Source organism: Schistocerca piceifrons, chromosome 2 (genome assembly GCF_021461385.2).
Source record: "Schistocerca piceifrons isolate TAMUIC-IGC-003096 chromosome 2, iqSchPice1.1, whole genome shotgun sequence".
NCBI lineage: Eukaryota > Metazoa > Arthropoda > Insecta > Orthoptera > Acrididae > Schistocerca > Schistocerca piceifrons.
The window spans coordinates 385333270-385353800 of record NC_060139.1 but is presented as its reverse complement, the minus strand read 5'-3'; the positions used below and the strand labels follow the sequence as shown (position 1 = coordinate 385353800).

The window sequence follows — 20531 nt, the reverse complement described above, 5'->3', positions numbered from 1 at the left end:
TTCTCATGGCAGAGGTGTAGGCCAGCAGTTGCAGGAAGTGCTGGGGAGTGAGTACCAGGTCACCAGCATTGTGAAGCCTAATGCAGGATTGGCTCAGGTGACTGTTAACATAGGGGGGTTATGTAGGGATTTTACTAAAGAGGATCAGGTAGTGATTGTGGGTGGGGCTGGTAATAGTATTGATAGGGATGGGGAGTATGACATAAATGGTGACCTGGAAAAGATAGCCACTCAGACTGGCAACACGAATGTGCATTTCGTGGAACTGTTTCAGTGTCACGATCAGCCTCATCTTAATACAGCCATCAGGCTTGGGGGTGCGCTGATGACAGAAAGCATGGGTCACATTTCAGTGGTGTCGGTGGAGTCTATCAGCAGGACGGGTTTCACTAGACATGGCCTGCACCTCAACAGGTATGGGAAGGGGAGGTTGGCAAAGCTTATAGGTGACAGCATAGGTGGGGTGGGTGGGATCACTCATGGGAAAATTCCTGCAGTAGTGGGTGTTAGAGCTGCACCTTTTTTAGATTGAAGTCAGCTGATAGGTATTCCTGCTTAAGGGAAGTCTGTCTAACAACGGAACCACTTTCGACAAAGCTTAGGTATCAGAGTAATGAGGGAATTAGTATATTTCATCAAAATATACAAGGTGTTAGAGATAAAGTTAGCGAACTGCCTATAGATATTGACTCTGAAATTATTGGTATATCTGAACACTTCTTAAATAAGGAGATAATTCAGAGGCTTCCTTTACCAGGATACAGGTTGGCTGGCAGCTTTTCTAGGAGCTCTTTGCGGTGTGGGGGAGTAGCCATGTATGTGAAAAACGGCATCCCATTTGAGTCAATTGATGTTTCAAAGTACTGCACTGAAAAGGTGTTTGAATGTTGTGCAGGTGTGGTTAAATTTACTGGAGCTAAACTTCTAACTGTTGTTATTTATAGATCCCCAGACTCTGATTTCACAACATTTTTGCTAAAGCTAGAGGAGGTTCTTGGTTCACTTTATAGGAAATACAAAAAGTTAGTTATATGTGGTGACTTCAATATTAATTGTGTAAGTGATTGTGCAAGGAAAAGGATGCTGGTAGACCTCCTTAATTCATATAATCTTATGCAAACTGTATTCTTTCCAACGAGAGTGCAAGGGAACAGAAGAACAACCATAGATAACATTTTTGTTCAGTTCTCATTACTAGACGGGCATTCTGTTAGCAAAAAGGTGAATGGCCTTTCAGATCATGATGCACAAATTTTAAGTCTAAAAGATTTTTGTGCTGCAACACATGTTAAATATAGTTATCAACTGTTTAGGAAAGCTGATCCAGTTGCTGTAGAGACCTTTGTAAACCTTATCAAGGAACAAGAGTGGCAAGATGTTTATAACGCTGATACAGTAGACGATAAATATAATGCTTTTCTCAAGACTTTTCTCATGCTCTTTGAAAGTTGCTTTCCATTAGAACGTTCAAAACAGGGTACTAGCACAAACAGGCAGCCTGGGTGGCTGACTAGAGGGATAAGAATATCTTGTAGAACAAAGTGGCAATTATATCAAAACGTTAGAAACAGTCAAAATCTAAATGCAGCAGCCCATTACAAACAGTACTGTAAGGTGCTTAAAAATGTTATTAGGAAGGCAAAAAGTATGTGGTATGCAGATAGAATAGCTAAGTCTCAGGATAAAATTACAACCATATGCTCAGTCGTAAAGGAAGTGGCTGGTCTGCAGAGACAGGTCGAGGATATAGAATCAATGCGTAGTGGGAATGCCCGTGTTACCGATAAGTCGAGTATATGTACAGTATTTAATAATCACTTTCTGAATATAGCAGGTGAACTAAATAGAATCCTAGTCCCAACAGGGAATCATATAGCACTCTTAGAAAAAAGTGTTCAGAGACTGTTACCTGAAATGCTCCTCCATGATACTGACAAGGGGGAGATTGAGTTAATAATTAAATCACTAAAGTCCAAGAACTCCCATGGATATGACGGGGTATCTAGCAGAATACTGAAGTATTGTTCTATGTATGTTAGCCCAGTACTTAGCCATATCTGTAACTTTTCCTTTAGGAGTGGTCGGTTTCCTGACCGATTAAAGTACTCGGTAGTGAAGCCACTTTATAGAAAGGGAGACACTGATAATGTTGACAATTTTAGACCTATTTCTATTCCATCGGTGTTTGCTAAAGTTATTGAGAAGGTTGTATATACAAGGTTACTGGAGCATTTAAATTCACATAATTTGCTGTCAAATGTTCAGTTTGGTTTTAGAAATGGTTTAACAACTGAAAATGCTATATTCTCTTTTCTCTGTGAGGTTTTGGACGGATTAAATAAAAGGTTGCTAGGTGTTTTCTTTGATTTAATGAAGGCTTTTGACTGTGTTGACCACAAAATATTACTGCAGAAGTTGGTCCATTATGGAGTAAGGGGAGTAGCTTACAATTGGTTCGCCTCTTACTTTAAGAACAGAAAGCAGAAGGTAATTCTCCGCAATATTGAGAGTGGTAGTCATGTTCAGTCCCAATGGGGCACTGTTAAGTGGGGCGTTCTCCAAGGGTCGGTGCTGGGGCCACTGCTGTTTCTTATTTATGTAAATGATATGCCTTCTAGTATTACAGGTGATTCAAAAATATTTCTTTCGCTGATGACACCAGCTTGATAGTGAAGGATCTTGTGTGTAATGTCGAAACAGTAACAAATAATGTAGTTCATGAAATAAGTTCGTTGTTGTTGTTGTGGTCTTCAATCCTGAGACTGGTTTGATGCAGCTCTCCATGCTACTCTATCCTGTGCAAGCTTCTTCATCTCCCAGTACTTGCTGCAACCTACGTCCTTCTGAATTTGCTTAGTGTATTCATCTCTTGGTCACCCTCCATGATTTTTACCCTCCACACTGCCCTCCAATGCTAAATTTGTGATCCCTTGATGCCTCAGAACATGTCCTACCAACCGATCCCTTCTTCTAGTCAAGTTGTGCCACAAACTCCTCTTCTCCCCAATTCTATTCAATACCTCCTCATTAGTTATGTGATCTACCCATCTAATCTTCAGCATTCTTCTGTAGCACCACATGTCGAAAGCTTCTATTCTCTTCCTGTCTAAACTATTTACCATCCATGTTTCACTTCAATACATGGCTACACTCCATACAAATACTTTCAGAAGCGACTTCCTGACACTTAAATCTATACACGATGTTAACAAATTTCTCTTCTTCAGAAACGCTTTTCTTGCCATTGCCAGTCCACCTTTTATATCCTCTCTACTTCGACCCATCATCAGTTATTTTGCTCCCCAAGTAGCAAAACTCCTTTACTACTTTAAGTGTCTCATTTCCTAATCTAATTCCCTCAGCATCACCAGATTTAATTTGACTACATTCCATTATCCTCGTTTTGCTTTTGTTGATGTTCATCTTATATCCTCCTTTCAAGACACTGTCCATTCCGTTCAACTGCTCTTCCAAGTCCTTTGCTGTCTCTGACAGAATTACAATGTCATTGGCGAACCTCAAAGTTTTTATTTCTTCTCCATGGATTTTAATACCTACTCTGAACTTTTCCTTTGTTTCCTTTATTGCTTGCTCAATATACAGATTGAATAACATCGGGGAGAGGCTACAACCCTGTCTCACTCCCTTCCCAACCACTGCTTCCCTTTCATGTCCCTCGACTCTTATAACTGCCATCTGCTTTCTGTACAAATTGTAAATAGCCTTTCGCTCCCTGTATTTTACCCCTGCCACCTTCAGAATTTGAAAGAGAGTATTCCAGTCAACATTGTCAAAAGCTTTCTCTAAGTCTACAAATGCTAGAAACGTAGGTTTGCCTTTCCTTATTGTTTCTTCTAAGATAAGTCGTAAGGTCAGTATTGCCCCATGTGTTCCAATATTTCTACGGAATCCAAACTGATCTTCCCTAAGGTTGGCTTCTACTAATTTTTCCATTCGTCTGTAAAGAATTCGCGTTAGTATTTTGCAGCCGTGGCTTATTAAACTGATAGTTCGGTAATTTTCACATATGTCAACACCTGCTTTCTTTGGGATTGCAATTATTATATTCTTCTTGAAGTCTGAGGGTATTTCGCCTGTCTCATACATGTTCACCAGATGGTAGAGTTTTGTCAGGACTGGCTCTCCCAAGACCGTCAGTAGTTCTAATGGAATGTTGTCTACTCCCGGGGCCTTGTTTTGACTCAGGTCTTTCAGTGCTCTGTCAAACTCTTCACGCAGTATTGTATCTCCCATTTCGTCTTCATCTAAATTCTCCTCCATTTCCAGAATATTGTCCTCAAGTATGTCGCCCTTGTATAGGCCCTCTATGCACTCCTTCCACCTTTCTGCTTTCCCTTCTTTGCTTAGAACTGGGTTTCCACCTGAGCTCTTGATATTCACACAAGTGGTTCTCTTTTCTCCAAAGGTCTCTTTAATTTTCCTGTACCCCCCAGGGGGTCCACAACTCTTTTGTGGATACGTGCGTGGCGAGCACAGGGCCCCGAGCCATTGCAGCCTTCTTTCTCTCCTGGGCTGCATTTCCTTTCCCTTCCCCTCCTTTCCCCTCCATACCCATTTCCCCTCGCCCTCTCCTCTCCCTCTATTGGTGACCTTGCTTATGTTGGCCTCCGCTATCCTCCTGGTTCTGTTGGTTTTACACTCCGGCTTTGTTGCGTAATCATCTCCTCCTTTTGGCATTCCTTGGTCCCCCTCTGGGGTTTGACCTCCATTCCAAAATTTCTCTTCCGTAGTGTGAGCCATTTGGGGAAGAGCACCTTACCTAGTGTCTCCGACGTGTGCCCTCCTAGTACATTCCACCTTTTCTTTTACGTCGTTGTCTGATGCTAGGGTGCATAGCCAGCACGGTAGCCAGCCCGTGTGGTGGGGTCGCTATGTACCCTTTTGGTTGTGCCCCCTGAACACACAGGGATCACACTTCTGATACCTGAGCTGTGACCTCCTCATGCATGCCTTGGAGTGGTTGCTCGTCATCCTGGAGCATCGTAACTCCCGGCAATGGCCGCCGTGCCAGACGGCCCTTGCTGTGGCTGGGTGGCGCCCGTGAGGAGAGCCCCTGATCGGAGTGGGTGGTATCAGGGCGGACGCTATGCAGATGAAACGCATACGGGTCCAAAACTCTGGCCGCACTTCTGCGGCCGTCTCTCTGCGTGGTACTGATTCCTCAAGTGCTGCTTCTGTTGCCCCTTCGGCCTTCCCTTCCGTGGCTACCCCCTGGGAGGAGGGTCAGGCCCGTCGTCTAGGGGCAAAACCTTTCCCCCGTTATCTAGTTTGCACCAGGACTGATGGAGATACTTTCACCAGTGTCAAACCTTTATTCTTTGTGGAACACATTGAAGACAAGTTCGGCGAAGTGGACTCCATGAGCAAGATGCGGTCGGGTTCGTTACTGATAAAAACTGCTTCAGCTGCCCAATCTGCGGCCGTTCATGCCTGTACCCATCTTGGCACAATTCCCGTGTCCATTACCCCTCACCAGTCTCTAAATATGGTACAAGGTGTGATTTTTCACAGAGACCTCATCCTTCAAACTGATGAGGAACTTCGGGACAATCTCGGACGGCGGGGTGTTCACTTTGTTCGGCGTGTTCAGAAGGGTCCTAAAGATAATCATATTGATACTGGTGCCTTTATCCTGGCCTTTGAAGGGGATACCCTTCCTGAGAAAGTTAAGATTATGGTCTATCGCTGTGATGTGAAGCCGTACATCCCACCTCCTATGCGGTGTTTTAAGTGCTTGCGTTTTGGCCACATGTCTTCTCGCTGTACCCAGGACCCTCTCTGTGGTGACTGTGGACGTCCACTCCATGAGGGGAGTCCCTGTGTTCCCCCTCCTGTATGTGTAAATTGTCATGGTAGTCATTCTCCACGTTCAGCAGATTGCCCAGTCTATAAGAAAGAAAAAAAGATACAGGAGTATAAGTCTCTTGATCGTTTAAGCTACACAGAGGCCCGTAAGAAATATGCACGATTGCACCCTGTGTCCATGACATCTAGTTACGCCTTGGTTACATCTTCATCCCTTCCTCCCCCTTCCTTACCCCCATCCCGGACCCCTCTCCTTCCCCCATCCCCTGCGGCTCCCACACCGTCTCCTCTGGGCGCTGCTCCCCCTCCCCAGCCGGAGAAGTGTCCCACTCCTTCGGCGTCTGCCGGTCAAGGGCGCCTCTCCCGGGATGCCCCTTCCCGGCACCTTCCAGGTCAAAGGTCTGCTGCAGCGCGGCGACCGCGAGAGCCGCGGTCTATCGGCCCCCAGGTCGCCCGGTCTCTTTCTGTTCCTGATCTTGCTGCAGCTGGCTCCATTATGCCACACAGCCCTCCTCGATCTCAGCCTGAAAAGAAGAAGAAACATAAGTCCCGGGACAGAGCCTCTGGTGTCACCGGAGGTCCCTTCCCCGGTTTCACAACCGGATTCTGACCTGTCGTTTATGGATGTCGCCCCCTCCTTGTCGGTGACGGGTGGGGACCCGGCGGTATGACTGGATTTAGCGTGTTCAGCCCTCATTTAAACCATCGTTCTGTGGTTCTCCAATGGAATTGTAATGGATACTATCGTCACCTTCCGGAATTGAAATCCCTTCTTTCGTCCTACTCAGCAGCTTGTGTGATTCTCCAGGAATCTCATTTTACTGGTGCTCACTCACCGACCCTCCGTGGGTTCCGTGTTTTCTGTCGAAATCGGGTCGGACCCTTGCGGGCTTCTGGTGGCGTTTGTACGTTGGTCCGTACAGACATTGCTAGCACGTGGATTCCTCTCCAAACTACATTGGAAGCGGTTGCTGTTAGGGTCCACTTAGACTCTGCAGTCACAGTCTGCAATCTTTATCTCCCTCCTGACAGGACTCTTACACCTGCTGCCTTAACCACCCTTCTTCAGCAACTTCCTCCTCCTTGGGGATTTTAATGCTCATCATCCTTTGTGGGGCAGTGCCTTTCCATCTAGACGAGGTCTTCTTATAGACCAATTTATTGCAGACCACGACCTGTGCCTTCTTAATGATGGCTCCCCTACTCATTTCAGTGCTGGTCATGGTACCTTTTCTGCCATTGATCTTTCTCTTTCTTCTCCCTCTCTCCTCCCTTCATTACACTGGTCGCCACACGACGACCTTTGTGATAGTGACCATTTCCCGTTGATTATCACGCTCCCTTCCCGCTCCCCGATGGACAGGTTACCTCATTGGTCTTTCCACCGCGCCGATTGGCCTCTATATACTGCACAGGTCGAGTTTTCTCCCTCTTTGTCGGGTTGTATTGATGACGTCCTACGTGACATGTCTGACGCGATTGTTCGCGCTGCTAACCTTGCTGTCCCGCGCTCATCTGGACAATTTCGTCGTCGGCAAGTCCCGTGGTGGAGTACGGCCATTGCTATTGCCATCCGTGATCGCCGTCGAGCTTTGCAACACTTTAAGAGGCACCCATCTGTAGCCAGCCTTTTTACCTTTAAGCGCCTTCGCGCTAAATCCCGTTATTTAATCAAACAGAGCAAGCGGATATGTTGGGAACGATTCGTTTCTTCCCTTGGTTCCATTGTCCCTCTGTTACGGGTATGGGCTACACTTCGCTCTCTCCAAGGTTGCCATCGGCAGTCCACCCTCCCAGGCCTTCACCTCCCAGATGGCATTTGTACGGACCCATTAGTTCTCGCAGAACATCTTGCGACCCATTTTGCAGTGGCATCAGCGTCGGCCTCCTATCCAGCTGCTTTCCTTCATCAAAAACAGCAGGCTGAAGCTGTCACCTTATGTTTCACCACTTGTGAGTCAGAATCTTACAACGAACCTTTCACTGAATCGGAATTTCTTTCTGCTCTATCTTCTTCTCATGATACGGCCCCTGGCCCAGATTCCATTCATAACCAGCTGCTTCAACATCTCAGTGCTCCACAACGGCACCATCTTCTTCGGGTGTTTAACCGTATCTGGCTCCAGGGTGACTTCCCTTCTCAGTGGAGGGATAGCATTGTGGTTCCTGTCCTTAAGCCTGGTCAGAACCCCCTATCTGTTGACAGCTATCGGCCAATTAGTTTGACCAATGTTGGTTGTAAGTTACTTGAACGGCTGGTAGCCCGTCGGCTCACTTGGGTCCTCGAATCTCGGGATCTATTGTCCCCTTACCAGTGTGGCTTTCGAGAGGGACGATCTCCAATCGATCATTTGCTTCACTTGGAATCCGCAGTTCGGCAGGCTTTTTCCCAGCGCCGCCATTTGGTTGCAGTGTTTTTTGACCTTCGCAAGGCCTATGACACGGCCTGGCGCCATCACATCTTACTAACCCTTCATCAGTGGGGTCTTCGGGGCCCACTCCCGATTTTTATCCGCCAGTTCCTGATCCATCGGTCATTCAGAGTTCGAGTTGGTACTGCTTTTAGTTCTCCACGGACCCAGGAGACGGGCATCCCACAGGGTTCTGTCTTGAGTGTCCTTCTTTTCCTCATTGCTATCGATGGACTTGTGGCCTCTGTCGGTCCCTTGGTCGCCCCTGCCCTGTATGTGGATGATTTCTGCATTTGGGTTAGTTCCTCCTCGATGCCATCTGCAGAACGGCAGCTCCAGGTGGCTATACGGCGTGCCTCTGCATGGACCCTCTCACACGGGCTTCAATTCTCTCCTTTAAAATCGCGGGTGGTCCACTTCTGCCGCCGTACTACGGTCCACCCTGATCCAGAGCTCTATCTCGCTGCACAAAGATTGCCTGTGGTTCCACAGTTTCGTTTCCTAGGTCTTCTTTTCGACAACAAGCTCACTTGGCTGCCCCATATCAGACTCCTGAAGGTAGGATGTTTCCGTAAACTCAATGTCCTTCGCTTCCTTGCCCACTCCTCCTGGGGTGCGGACCGTTCCCTCCTCCTCCGTCTTTGTCGTGCTCTAGTTCTGTCACGTTTGGACTATGGTTGTCAAGTTTATGGTTCAGCTGCTCCTTCCACGCTGCACGTGCTGGATCCAGTCCACCATCGTGGTATCCGTTTGGCCACCGGTGCCTTCCCTACTAGCCCTGTTGATAGTCTCCTGGTTGAAGCTGGGATCCCCCCCCCCCCCCTTTCTGTTCGGCGGTCCCAGCTTCTGGTGTCTTATGCCCTTACTATCCGTTCTTCTCCCGCTCATCCTTCCTATTCTATCCTATTCCCAGACCATGGACGTCGCCCGCCTGACTCCCGCCCTCGGGCGGGTTTACCGGTTGGGCTGCGCCTTGCGTCTCTTAACCGTGATTTTCGGCTTCCTTGTTTGTCCTGTCTTCCTCGCTCCCTCCCCTCCACCCCTCCTTGGTTAGTTCCTCGGCCTCGAATTCGGATGGATCTCCGCCGCGGTCCGAAAGATTCCATCCCCCCGGTGGTGTTCCGTTCCTTTTTCCGCCAAATTTTATGGGAGTTTCGGGATGCTGTTGTTTTTTACACTGATGGCTCTAAATCTGCTGATCATGTTGGGTATGCCTTCACGTCCTTTGTTGGAACGGAAAATCATCTACTGCCACCCTCATGTGGGGTGTTTACTGCGGAATTGATGGCAATTTCCCGGGCCCTTACCTTTATTAAACAATCCCAACACAACCGCGTTTTGTTATGTACGGACTCGATGAGTGGCCTTCTTGCTATTGACCGGTGTTTTTCGCGCCATCCCTTGGTCTCTGCTATCCATGACCATCTCGCTGATCTTCACCGTGCTGCTTGTTCCATTGACTTCCTATGGGTCCCGGGCCATGTGGGTATCCCGGGTAATGAGCTCGCTGATCGTTTGGCTGGGGGAGCAGTTACTTACCCCTCGTTTTCTGTAACCCCTCCTGCAGCGGATTTACGGCTTCACATCAAATCCCACTTTGCACAGTCATGGGCCAATTCTTGGAAGGCTACTCCACTGTCTAATAAACTTCGTGCCATTAAGGTGAATCCAGGCCCATGGCGTTCTTCATTTAGCCTCTCCCGCAAGGACTCGACCACACTGTGTCGTCTCCGCATTGGCCATACCAGGCTGACCCATGGTTTCCTTTTGCGTGATGAGCCACCCCCGCTATGTGGTTGTGGAGCCTTCCAGTCAGTGGCCCACATTTTGGTTGAATGCCCCCTTCTTTTGGCTCTGCGTGCTAAGTACAGACTCCCCCACACTTTACCTTTGATGTTGGCTGACGATTCCCGGATGGTCTCTCTCTGGTTCTAGGTTTCCTTCGGGAGAGTGGTTTTTATTCTCAGTTTTAAAGTTTTTAATCTCCCTCTGGTGTTGGGGCAGGGCGGTGAGTGTTTGGGATTCTCCCACTGTAGGCAGTGTTCAGAGATTCCCGATTCACCTCCCTGACCGGAATCCTCTTTTCTTTCCCTTTTCCTCTGTTTTTACCCCTTCTTTTTAAGGCTTGGTTAGTTTTTCTATTCCCAGACGTACTTTCTGCATTATAGCAGTTGTACCTTTTAAGTCACAGGTGGTCTTGCCTATGCTGCTTCAGCATAGTGTTGGGTTCGTTCTCTTGCCAACTTCCCTCATTTGTTTTTACTAATGACAACGTGACTGCCCTTTTACGTTTCCCCTTTTTCCGTTTTATTTTTCTGACTATACTGAGATGTCCCGTTAGCAGAATGGAGTCTATTTGAAACAAGGGACTGATGACCTTGCTGTTTGGTCCCTTTAACCTCAAACAACCAACCAACCAACCAATTTTCCTGTAGGTAATATCTATCTTACCCCTTGTGAGATAAGCCTCTACATCCTTACATTTGTCCTCTAGCCATCCCTGCTTAGCCATTTTGCACTTCCTGTCGATATCATTTTTGAGACATTTGTATTCCTTTTTGCCTGCTTCATTTACTGCATTTTTATATTTTCTCCTTTCATCAATTAAATTCAATATTTCTTCTGTTACCCAAGGATTTCTATTAGCCCTCGTCTTTTTACCTACTTGATCTGTATTTCTTTCCCCCATAAGTTCGTGGCTTGTGGAAAATAATTTGATGCTAAATCACAGTAAGACTCAGTTTTTACAGTTTCTAACTCACAATTCAACAAAAACTGATATTTTGATCAGACAGAATGGGCATATTATAAGCGAGACGGAACAGTTCAAGTTTCTAGGTGTTCGGATAGATAGTTAGCTGTTGTGGAAAGCCCATGTCCAGGATCTTGTTCAGAAACTAAATGCTGCTTTCTTTACCATTAGAACAGTATCTGAAATAAGTAACACTTCAACACGAAAAGTAGTCTACTTCGCATATTTTCATGCGCTTATGTTGTATGGTATTATTTTTTGGGGTAATTCTTCTGATTCAAAAAGGGTATTTTTGGCTCAAAAACGGGTTGTTCGAGCTATATGTGGTGTAAGTTTGAGAACTTCTTGTCGACCTCTATTCAATAGTCTGGGAATTCTGACATTGCCCTCACAGTATATATTTTCTTTAATGTCGTTTGTTGTTAGCAATATTAGCCTATTCCCAAGAGTTAGCAGCTTTCACTCAGTTAATACTAGGCAGAAATCAAATCTGCATGTGGAATGCACTTCCTTGACTCCTGTGCAGAAAGGAGTGCAGTATTCTGCTGCATCCATTTTCAATAAGCTACCACAAGAACTCAAAAATCTTAGCAGTAGCCCAAACTCTTTTAAATCTAAACTGAAGGGTTTCCTCATGGCTCACTCCTTCTATTCTGTCGAGGAGCTCCTGGAAGAGCTAAAAAATTAAGCAAATTCCAGTGTTGATTTTCTTTATTTAAACTTACGAATTGTCGTCTGAATATGTTTCTTATATTTCATTTTATCTGTTTCTAATATCGTGTTATAATTTCATGTATTGACTCGTTCCATGACCATGGAGACTTCTCCTTAATTTGGTCCCACGGAACAAGAAATAAATAAATAAATAAAATAAATAAATCTTAAAATATGTGTTAGATGAGTATGTGCCAAGCAAGATCGTAAGAGGTGGAAAAGAGCCACCGTGGTACAACAACCGAGTTGGAAAACTGCTGCGGAAGCAAAGGAAACTTCACAGCAAACATAAACATAGCCAAAGTCTTGCAGACAAACAAAAATTATGTGAAGCGAAATGTATGCGAGAGGTGTTCAATGAATTCGAAAGTAAAGTTCTATGTACTGACTTGGCAGAAAATCCTAAGAAATTTTGGTCTTATGTCAAAGCGGTAGGTGGAACAAAACAAAATGTCCAGACACTCTGACCAAAATGGTACTGAAACAGAGGATGACAGACTAAAGGCCAAAATACTAATGTCTTTTTCCAAAGCTGTTTCACAGAGGAAGACTGCACTGTAGTTCCTTCTCTAGATTGTCGTACAGATGACAAAATGGTAGATATCGAAATAGAGAACAGAGGGAAAGAGAAACAATTAAAATCGCTCAAATGAGGAAAGGCCGCTGGACCTGATGGGATACGAGTTCGATTTTACACAGAGTACGCGAAGGAACTTGCCCCCCTTCTTGCAGCGGTGTACCGTTAGTCTGTAGAAGAGCGTAGCGTTCCAAAGGATTGAAAAAGGGCACAGGTCATCCGCGTTTTCAAGAAGGGACATCGAACAGATGTGCAGAACTATAGACCTATATCTCTAATGTCGATCAGTTGTAGAATTTTGGAACATGTATTATGTTCAAGTATAATGTCTTTTCTGGAGACTAGAAATCTACTCTGTAGGAATCAGCATGGGTTTCGAAAAAGACGGTCATGTGAAACCCAGCTCGCGCTATTCGTCCACGAGACTCAGAGGGCCATAGACAGGGGTTCACAGGTAGATGCCGTGTTTCTTGACTTCCGCAAGGCGTTCTATACGGTTCCCCACAGTCATTTAATGAACAAAGTAAGAGCATATGGACTATCAGACCAATTGTGTGATTGGATTGAAGAGTTCCTAGATAACAGAACGCAGCAAGTCATTCTCAATGGAGAGAAGTCTTCCGAAGTAAGAGTGATTTCAGGTGTGCTGCAGGGGAGTGTCGTGGGACCGTTGCTATTCACAGTATACATAAATGACCTTGTGGATAACAGCGGAAGTTCACTGAGGCTTTTTGCAGATGGTGCTGTAGTATATCGAGAGGTTGTAACAATGGAAAATTGCACTAAAATGCAGGAGGATCTGCAACGAATTGACGCATGGTGCAGGGAATTGCAATTGAATCTCAATGTAGACAAGTGTAATGTGCTGCGAATACATAGAAAGATCCCATATCATTTAGCTACAAAATAGCAGGTCGGCAACTGGAAGCAGTTTATTCCATAAATTATCTGGGAGTACGCATTAGGAGTGATTTAAAATGGAATGATCATATGAAGTTGTTCGTCGGTAAAGCAGATGCCAGACTGAGATTCATTGGAAGAATCCTAAGGAAATGCAATCCGAACACAATGGAAGTAGGTTACAGTATACTTGTTCGCCCACTGCTTGAATACTACTCAGCAGTGTGGGATCCGTACCAGATAGGGTTGATAGAAGAGATAGAGAAGATCCAACGGAGAGCAGCGCGCTTCGTTACAGGATCATTTAGTAATCGCGAAAGCGTTACGGAGATGATAGATAAACTCCAGGAGAGACGCTCAGTAGCTTGGTACGGGCTTTTGTTGAAGTTTCGAGAACATACCTTCACCGAAGAGTCAAGCAGTATATTGCTCCGTCCTACGTATATCTCGCGAAGAGACCATGAGGATAAAATCGGAGAGATTAGAGCCCACGCAGAAGCATGCCGACAATCCTTCTTTCCACGAACAATACGAGACTGGAATAGAAGGGAGAACCGATAGAGGTACTCAGGGTACCCTCTGCCACTCACCGCCAGGTGGCTTGCGGAGTATGGATGTAGATATTGATGTAGAAGGGGAGTTAAAAAAAATTGGGTGTATGGGTATGGCATGCACTAAGCCAAAATCACATTAATCAGTGGGTGGCCATATGTGCATCTCGGCTAACTCGTCATCAGTTGGTTCTTGAACAACACCAACCATTCCATCTTGTATTATTACGGGAAACGAAAGGAGTGGTTGAGTCCAAACAAAGCAGCAACTCTTTGTACAAAAACCTGTGTGCATCCACAAAAGATAATGTTGTGTATCTGTGGAAAAGTGATGGTGTGGTGTACTAAGAGTTGCTTCTCTGAGGTGTAATCATTACTGCTGATATTTATTGTCAACAACTAAGACATCTTGCAGATGCAGTCGAAAAACAGCAACTAGGAAGACTGCATGAAGTAATGCTATCCCACAATAATGGCCGCATGCATTCTGCCAAACCTACAAAAAACACTACAGGCATTGGGTTTGGACATTATTCCGCCTGCACCTTATTCACCTGAGGCCCCTCATATTTGCGGCATTTCTCCTCTCTCTTGAACAACCTTCAATGAACTTAGTTTCCGGGTTAAAATGCCCTCCAAATATGGCTCGACAAGTTCTTCGCCTCAAAACCATGTAATATCTACAGTCGCAATTCAAAAAGTTATCCAAGCATTGGCAGACTGCTGTAAATTTGGCTGAAAATAGCTCTATCAGAATGTGTGCTCTGTCTAAACAATAATGAATAGTTTTAAAGTTTCCAACAAAATGCTAACACTCTCGCAATAATTCAAGTTCACTAACCCAAAAACAAGAATCACTAGAAGCATACTAATGATGTTTAAATAACAGAACAGTCAATTCAGTTATAAGTCATTGTTCTATCTAGTCCAAATGATCCAGCATTGAATGCAAAACAATACATTACAGCTGCAAATGATTCATTTTCCAAAATGAGTTTGTGTTGTGTATGAAGCAGCTGTATCTTGAACATGTAACAAATATTCATTTGATAGTGAACTGGTGGACATGAACATTTAATTGCACTTTCTTTCGGAGACTGTTGAATATACCTTCTTTCTGAGAATGTTGATTATATCTGCATTTGACAGTTACTTCAGTAGATCCAAAATAATTATACTTGCGAAGAAAACCAGTTTACGTTTCTTGCAGCAATTTCTTTCAATAGTGACTTACCATACTTCATTTTGGATTACTCCAACAAACAGCATTAAATGCCAAACGTACACTGCACAATTTCTACCTTAGTATCAAATTATAGATTAATTTCCTTTGGCATACTGGAAAAGTTGTGAATACTTATTACAAAAGACTAAAACAGTTTCCTTTCCACAAGGATCATTTCTAAGAAATTGACAAAGTAAGTATGAGAGAACACAACTGTACTGACAGACAAAATCTGTAGTTTATATCACTATATGGAACTTTTAGCTGCTGGCAAGTCTTCAAGTTAAGTCGGTGATACTCACATACCGGGTTGTGACCTCTGCTTCTATTACTAAAATTGTTGAGCACAGTAGTGGGTTAACAAAATTGTGGTTTGAGGGCTGCCATTAGATGAAATGTGCTCTAGGCTATTGAAAAGTTAGGTGCATTCTGGACAGGACAAGACCCTCTGGAAGCTGGACAGCCAGAGATAGTGGTGGCCCCCTTTAGGCAACTCTGCATTCCATATTTCAGCAGAGCAATGGATTGCCCTCTGTGATGGCAATATGGAAAGTGTTCTTTGAAGGGTATTCATACGACCCTGCACATGTCCTGTACCACTATAAACAGTCCTGAAACTAGCATCTTCCTTGCTCTAGTCAGTCTACTGTTAAAGTTCTGGTTAAAATCTCATGTGCCACTGACAAAAACACATGCATGTCTTGTGAATTAAAGCAGTTATATTGTGGTTTCAGATAGTCAGAATAGTTTAATGCAGACATTCTGTAGATAATTGCACAAGCTCCACTTCGACAAAGTCTCCAGATTTTTTTAATATCAAACTTACGGGCTCTCAGATTTTTGTTGCTGATACATGGGTTGCCTTTTTCCACCTCTGGAAATATTTCAGGAAAAATTCACTTGATGAGATGAACATTATTAAAAGGAACACTTCAGATGTTTAGTGTTACTTTGTCACTCTTACTGGCCGGTGGCATATAATAACTGACCATAATAAGTGCTCATTTTGTTTGCATCTGTTTGGCAGATTTGGTTGATTTAGTGTTCTCATTACACTCAGATGGATTTATTCAGTTCTGTAAATTCTGTATAACTTCCAGTGTCAGACTCTTATTTTCTACTCTTCAGCAGCAGTTGAAAGCCTTCTGCAATATTGTTTTCTCTGATATTGGTACCATCTCCATTAATATCCTACTCAGTTACAAACATTTCTTGTATCTATCACAGCTTCTTCTCTTACTAGTGAGTTAAACATGTTAATATGTTTTGTACTGTTCATGTTTAATAGGTATGCCATAGTTGCCACCACAGCAGAGGGCTATCTGTTGAGAGGCAGTCAAACATGTAGGTCCTGAATAGGGGCAACAGCCTTCCACTAATTTCAGGGAGTGACAGTCTTGATGATTGACTGAACCAGCCTTGTAACATCAAAACATGGCCTGAGTGTAGGGCTGTAATTACAAATCAAAAGGGTAATACAGGAAAGAGTGTTAAATGGATAAGAAAATAAGAATGTGGGTAAGCCACTAGAACAGCATAGTGAACACATTATTAGACAAGATACATAAGGCCAACACCCACCATGATAGTAGTTCATATGCCAACTAGTTCTGAACATGATGGAGAGGTTGAAAAACTGTGTGATCAGATAAAAGAAATCATTTGGATACTTAAGGGAGAGGAAAACATTATTGTGATGGGGACTTGAATTATATAGCAGGAAGAGGAAGAGAATGAAAAATAGGTAAATATGGACTGGGGAAAAGGAATGAGAGGAAGCTGCCTGGTAGAATTTTGCATAAAACGTAATTGAATTATCACTAAGACTCATGAAATAAATTTGTATTTTGGAAGAGACTAGAGACACTGGAAGGTTTCAGATTAATAATACAGACTGAAACAAAGGCTTTATAGCTTGGGAGTGGTATAGAAATTTATTGAGCTAAGTTACAGAATTGGTAGATGCCACTTTGTACCAAACAACATAAAGTGTCAAGTGTAATTTTGATTTGATGTGACTACCTTTTGTGATGCGACAAACAGACCACTGGTAATAAATTTCTTCCCACACCTGTTGCAGCAAATTGAACGTAACTTATGCAACATCGGTGTAAATTTGATTTTCCAGGTCAGTTAAATTGTTTGGTAGAGGAGGATCACACACATGGCCTTCAATGAAATCCCAGAGAAACAAATCCAGTGGTGTCAAGTCTGTGGAATGAGGTGACCATTCGGTTGGCCCTTCACGGCCAGTCCACTGGCCTGGGAAGCGATTATTGAGGAAACCTTAAACTTCCTTCAGGAAATAAGGTGATGCAATGTCTTGCTGGTATAAATCATCCTGTCTGTCTCGTCTTGACTGGTTTGTGCAATTGAAAAGTTTTAAAGCATATCCAGATACACAATACCAGTGACAGTTTTCTCAAGGAAGGAGAAAGGACCGCATACTTTAAGGGCACAAAACCCATTAATTTTGGGGTTGTCATGAACATGTTCCAGGGTTGCGTGTGGATTTTCACTGCCCCATATTCTGCACTTGTGGGTGTTCACCATGCCACTGATATGAAATAACTCATTGCTGAAGATTATTGTGTTCAATAATATCTCGTCCTCTATCTGATGCAACATTTTTGCACAGAAATGCCCATGAGTAACCTTACCTGCCTTACTAATGTGCTGTGTCATTGGGAATGTGTATGGTTTCGAATGTAAACTTGTATGCAGTACTCGCCACTCAGTCTTTGCGGAACGTCAGTCTCGCGAGATGCACATCAAGTTGATGTTTGTGGACTGCGAGCAAAGCTCTCCCTAATTTGTTAGACTTGAATCATCAACAGGCGGATGACCCGGTGATTCATCATAGCGCAGTGAACAACTCGTCCCAACAAAGTTCTTGTAGCAAGAGTAAATTCTAGACCTGCTTATAGGTTCTGCAATGTATTTTGTGCAAAATTTACGAACATTGTTGCAGAGTTTGTTTCATGAGACCAAAACACACTGAGCACACTCTGCACCAGTGAAAGTAGCCATTTTACCTGTGCTCTATGCTGGAACTCCTGGTGATGGAATGGGTTCCTGATGCTCTGCTTGAATCAAACCTGAGGTTGTTTGCTATAAAATGACACCTTTACTGATTCTGTAAGTTATCTCAATAAATTTTCATGTCATCCCCAAGCTGTAAAGTCCTTTCTGACTTATCCTGTACAATGGCAAGAAACAGATTCTGGAACCAGATTTTAAACTAAAACAGATCTAGAGGCAGGTGTAGACCCTGACCACAATTTATTGGTAATGAACTACAGTTTAAAACTGAAGAAACTACAAAAAAGTTGCAAATTGATTTGAGGCCTGGATAAGTTAAAAGAACCAGAGGTTGTTGAGTTTCAGTGAGAGCAAATGAATACAGTGGAAGACAAATGGGTTGCTTTGAGAATGAAATAGTGAAGACAGGAAGGATCACATAAGTAAAAAGTCTAGTCCTAGTAGAAATCCTTGGATGTCACGGGAGATGTTTAATTTAATAGATGAAAGAAGAAAAAATGCAGAAAAGGGGAATATAGACATGTACAAATAAGACTGACAAAGTGCTAAGTGGTGAAGCAGGAATGGCTAGAAGAAACTTGCAAGGCTGTATAATCATATATAAGTAGGGGAAGGCTAGATATTGGCTATAGGAAAATAACAGGCCTTTAGAGAAAAGACAACCAGTAGTGTCAAGAACTCGGATGCAAAACCGGTACTAAGCAAAGAAAAGACAGCTGAAGGCAGGAGTATATAAAGTGTCTATAAAATGAAAACGGACTTGAAGGCAGTATTACAGAAAGGGAAGAGAACATAGATGAAGAAAAGAGATACTATATGCGAAAAGAATTTGATTGAGCTCTGAAAGCCCCAAGTTGAAACAAGGCCCCAGGAGTAGAGGTCATTACGTGAGAGTTATTGATTTCTGTAGGAGAACAGCAACGACAAAACTATTCTACCTTGTGCAGGATGTACGAGACAGGTGAAATACCATCAGTCCTCATGACAAATATAATAATTCAAATTCCAAAGAAAGTAGTTGCTGACAGGTGTGAGTACTACCAAACTGTTAGTTTAGTAAGTCATGTTTGCAAAGTATTAGTGTGAATTATTTGCAGAAAAATGGAAAAATTGGTAGAAGTTGACCTCGGGGATGATAAGTTTGGGTTCCAGAGAAAAGTAGAAACAAGCAAGGCAGTACAAGCCTGTGACTTACCTTAGAAGACAGATTAAAGTAAGGCAAACCTACATTTATAGCATTTTTTGGAGAGAGATTTTTGACAATGTCAGCTAGAATACACTCTTCGGAACTGAGAAAGTTGCAGGGGTAAAATATGGGGAGTGGAAAGTTGTATACAACTTGTACAGAAATCAAATGGCCGTTACGAATCAAGGGGCATAGAAGGGGCGCAACATTTGGAAAAGGGAGTAAGATAGGAATGTAGCCTATTCCTGATGTTCAATCTGTTCATTGAGCAAGCAGTAGAGGAAACAGAGGAAAAATTTGGAGGAGGAGTTGAAGTTCAGGAAGAATAATTAAAAACTTTGACATTTGCCAATGACATTGTAATTCCAAAATACCATCAAATGCTGATACATCTGTGTAATGGAGGAAGAGAGGAATGACAGTAACAATGGGAAACAACTTTTCATTTATGCATTTTGATTGTTTTCATTAGTTGGACTGTATATTCTGCCTGTTGATTTGTCTACCAAGAGGACTCTGAAAAAGTCCTTTCCTTGCTAGTGAGAGTCAGTTAAAGAGTTTTCTTTTTATTTACAGCTCCTGCAACGCAATCCAAAGCAGCGTCTCCCATTAAAGCATGTGATGACACATCCTTGGATACAGAACCATGTTAAAGACATTTAATGTAAATGTAAATTGTATTTGTTCCTTTTACTGTACATATCAGAGAGCTGTTGTATATCATACATGTAGAATCTTGTATATACTCTGCATTTTTTTTTATTTTTATGAAAGATTTATATGTTTGTGAATGTTTATAGCATTTTAAGTAACTTCTCAACACCAATAAAAGAATAATTTTAATCTTGTGCATTTTCTGTATGGAGCTTTTGTTATTATTTGTGATATGTTGGTAGTGGAGGTGACTAATAAAGACAATGGGTTATTTACAAAAGAGTAACACATTAACAAGTTTATGTGGACTATCAACACTTAATAATTACCAACTATGAACACTGAAGGTTATGTACAAAGAGAGTAATGTTCTTGTTGCAAACAAATAGATTAGTAATATTTAGAAGTGTCATTGTCTTGCATCAGTAGAAATGACGGCTAAGTCTTGAGTGTTAATAAGAGGGGGAAGCTTCACTAAAATAACAGGAAAAATTAATAGGCAAGCAGGCAGCACCAGAGCATAACAGGCTATAATAAAATGTCAGGTGCTTGGTCATGGAGAAGGAATCTGTTCAGCCAATGGTGCCACGGGGATGCCAGCTGCACTTAGGGAAAAATACTGTAAGCAATAAATATTCAGAATGAGAGTAAGAGAGAGGTAAGGGAGAATGTTTCTGGAAGGTGCACGTGTGA

The 20531-nt window shown here is 43.2% G+C and overlaps 1 protein-coding gene across 1 annotated transcript in view; it reads left to right on the top strand.

The window, feature by feature from the left end:
* LOC124775415 (serine/threonine-protein kinase Aurora-1-like) overlaps positions 1 to 20027 on the top strand; it is a 103125-nt gene extending 83098 nt beyond the window's left edge. The window contains 1 exon segment of the mRNA XM_047250248.1: positions 19761 to 20027. Coding sequence (XP_047106204.1) covers positions 19761 to 19847 — 87 coding nt within the window. The 3' untranslated portion in view covers positions 19848 to 20027.
* The last annotated feature ends 504 nt before the right edge of the window (positions 20028 to 20531 follow it).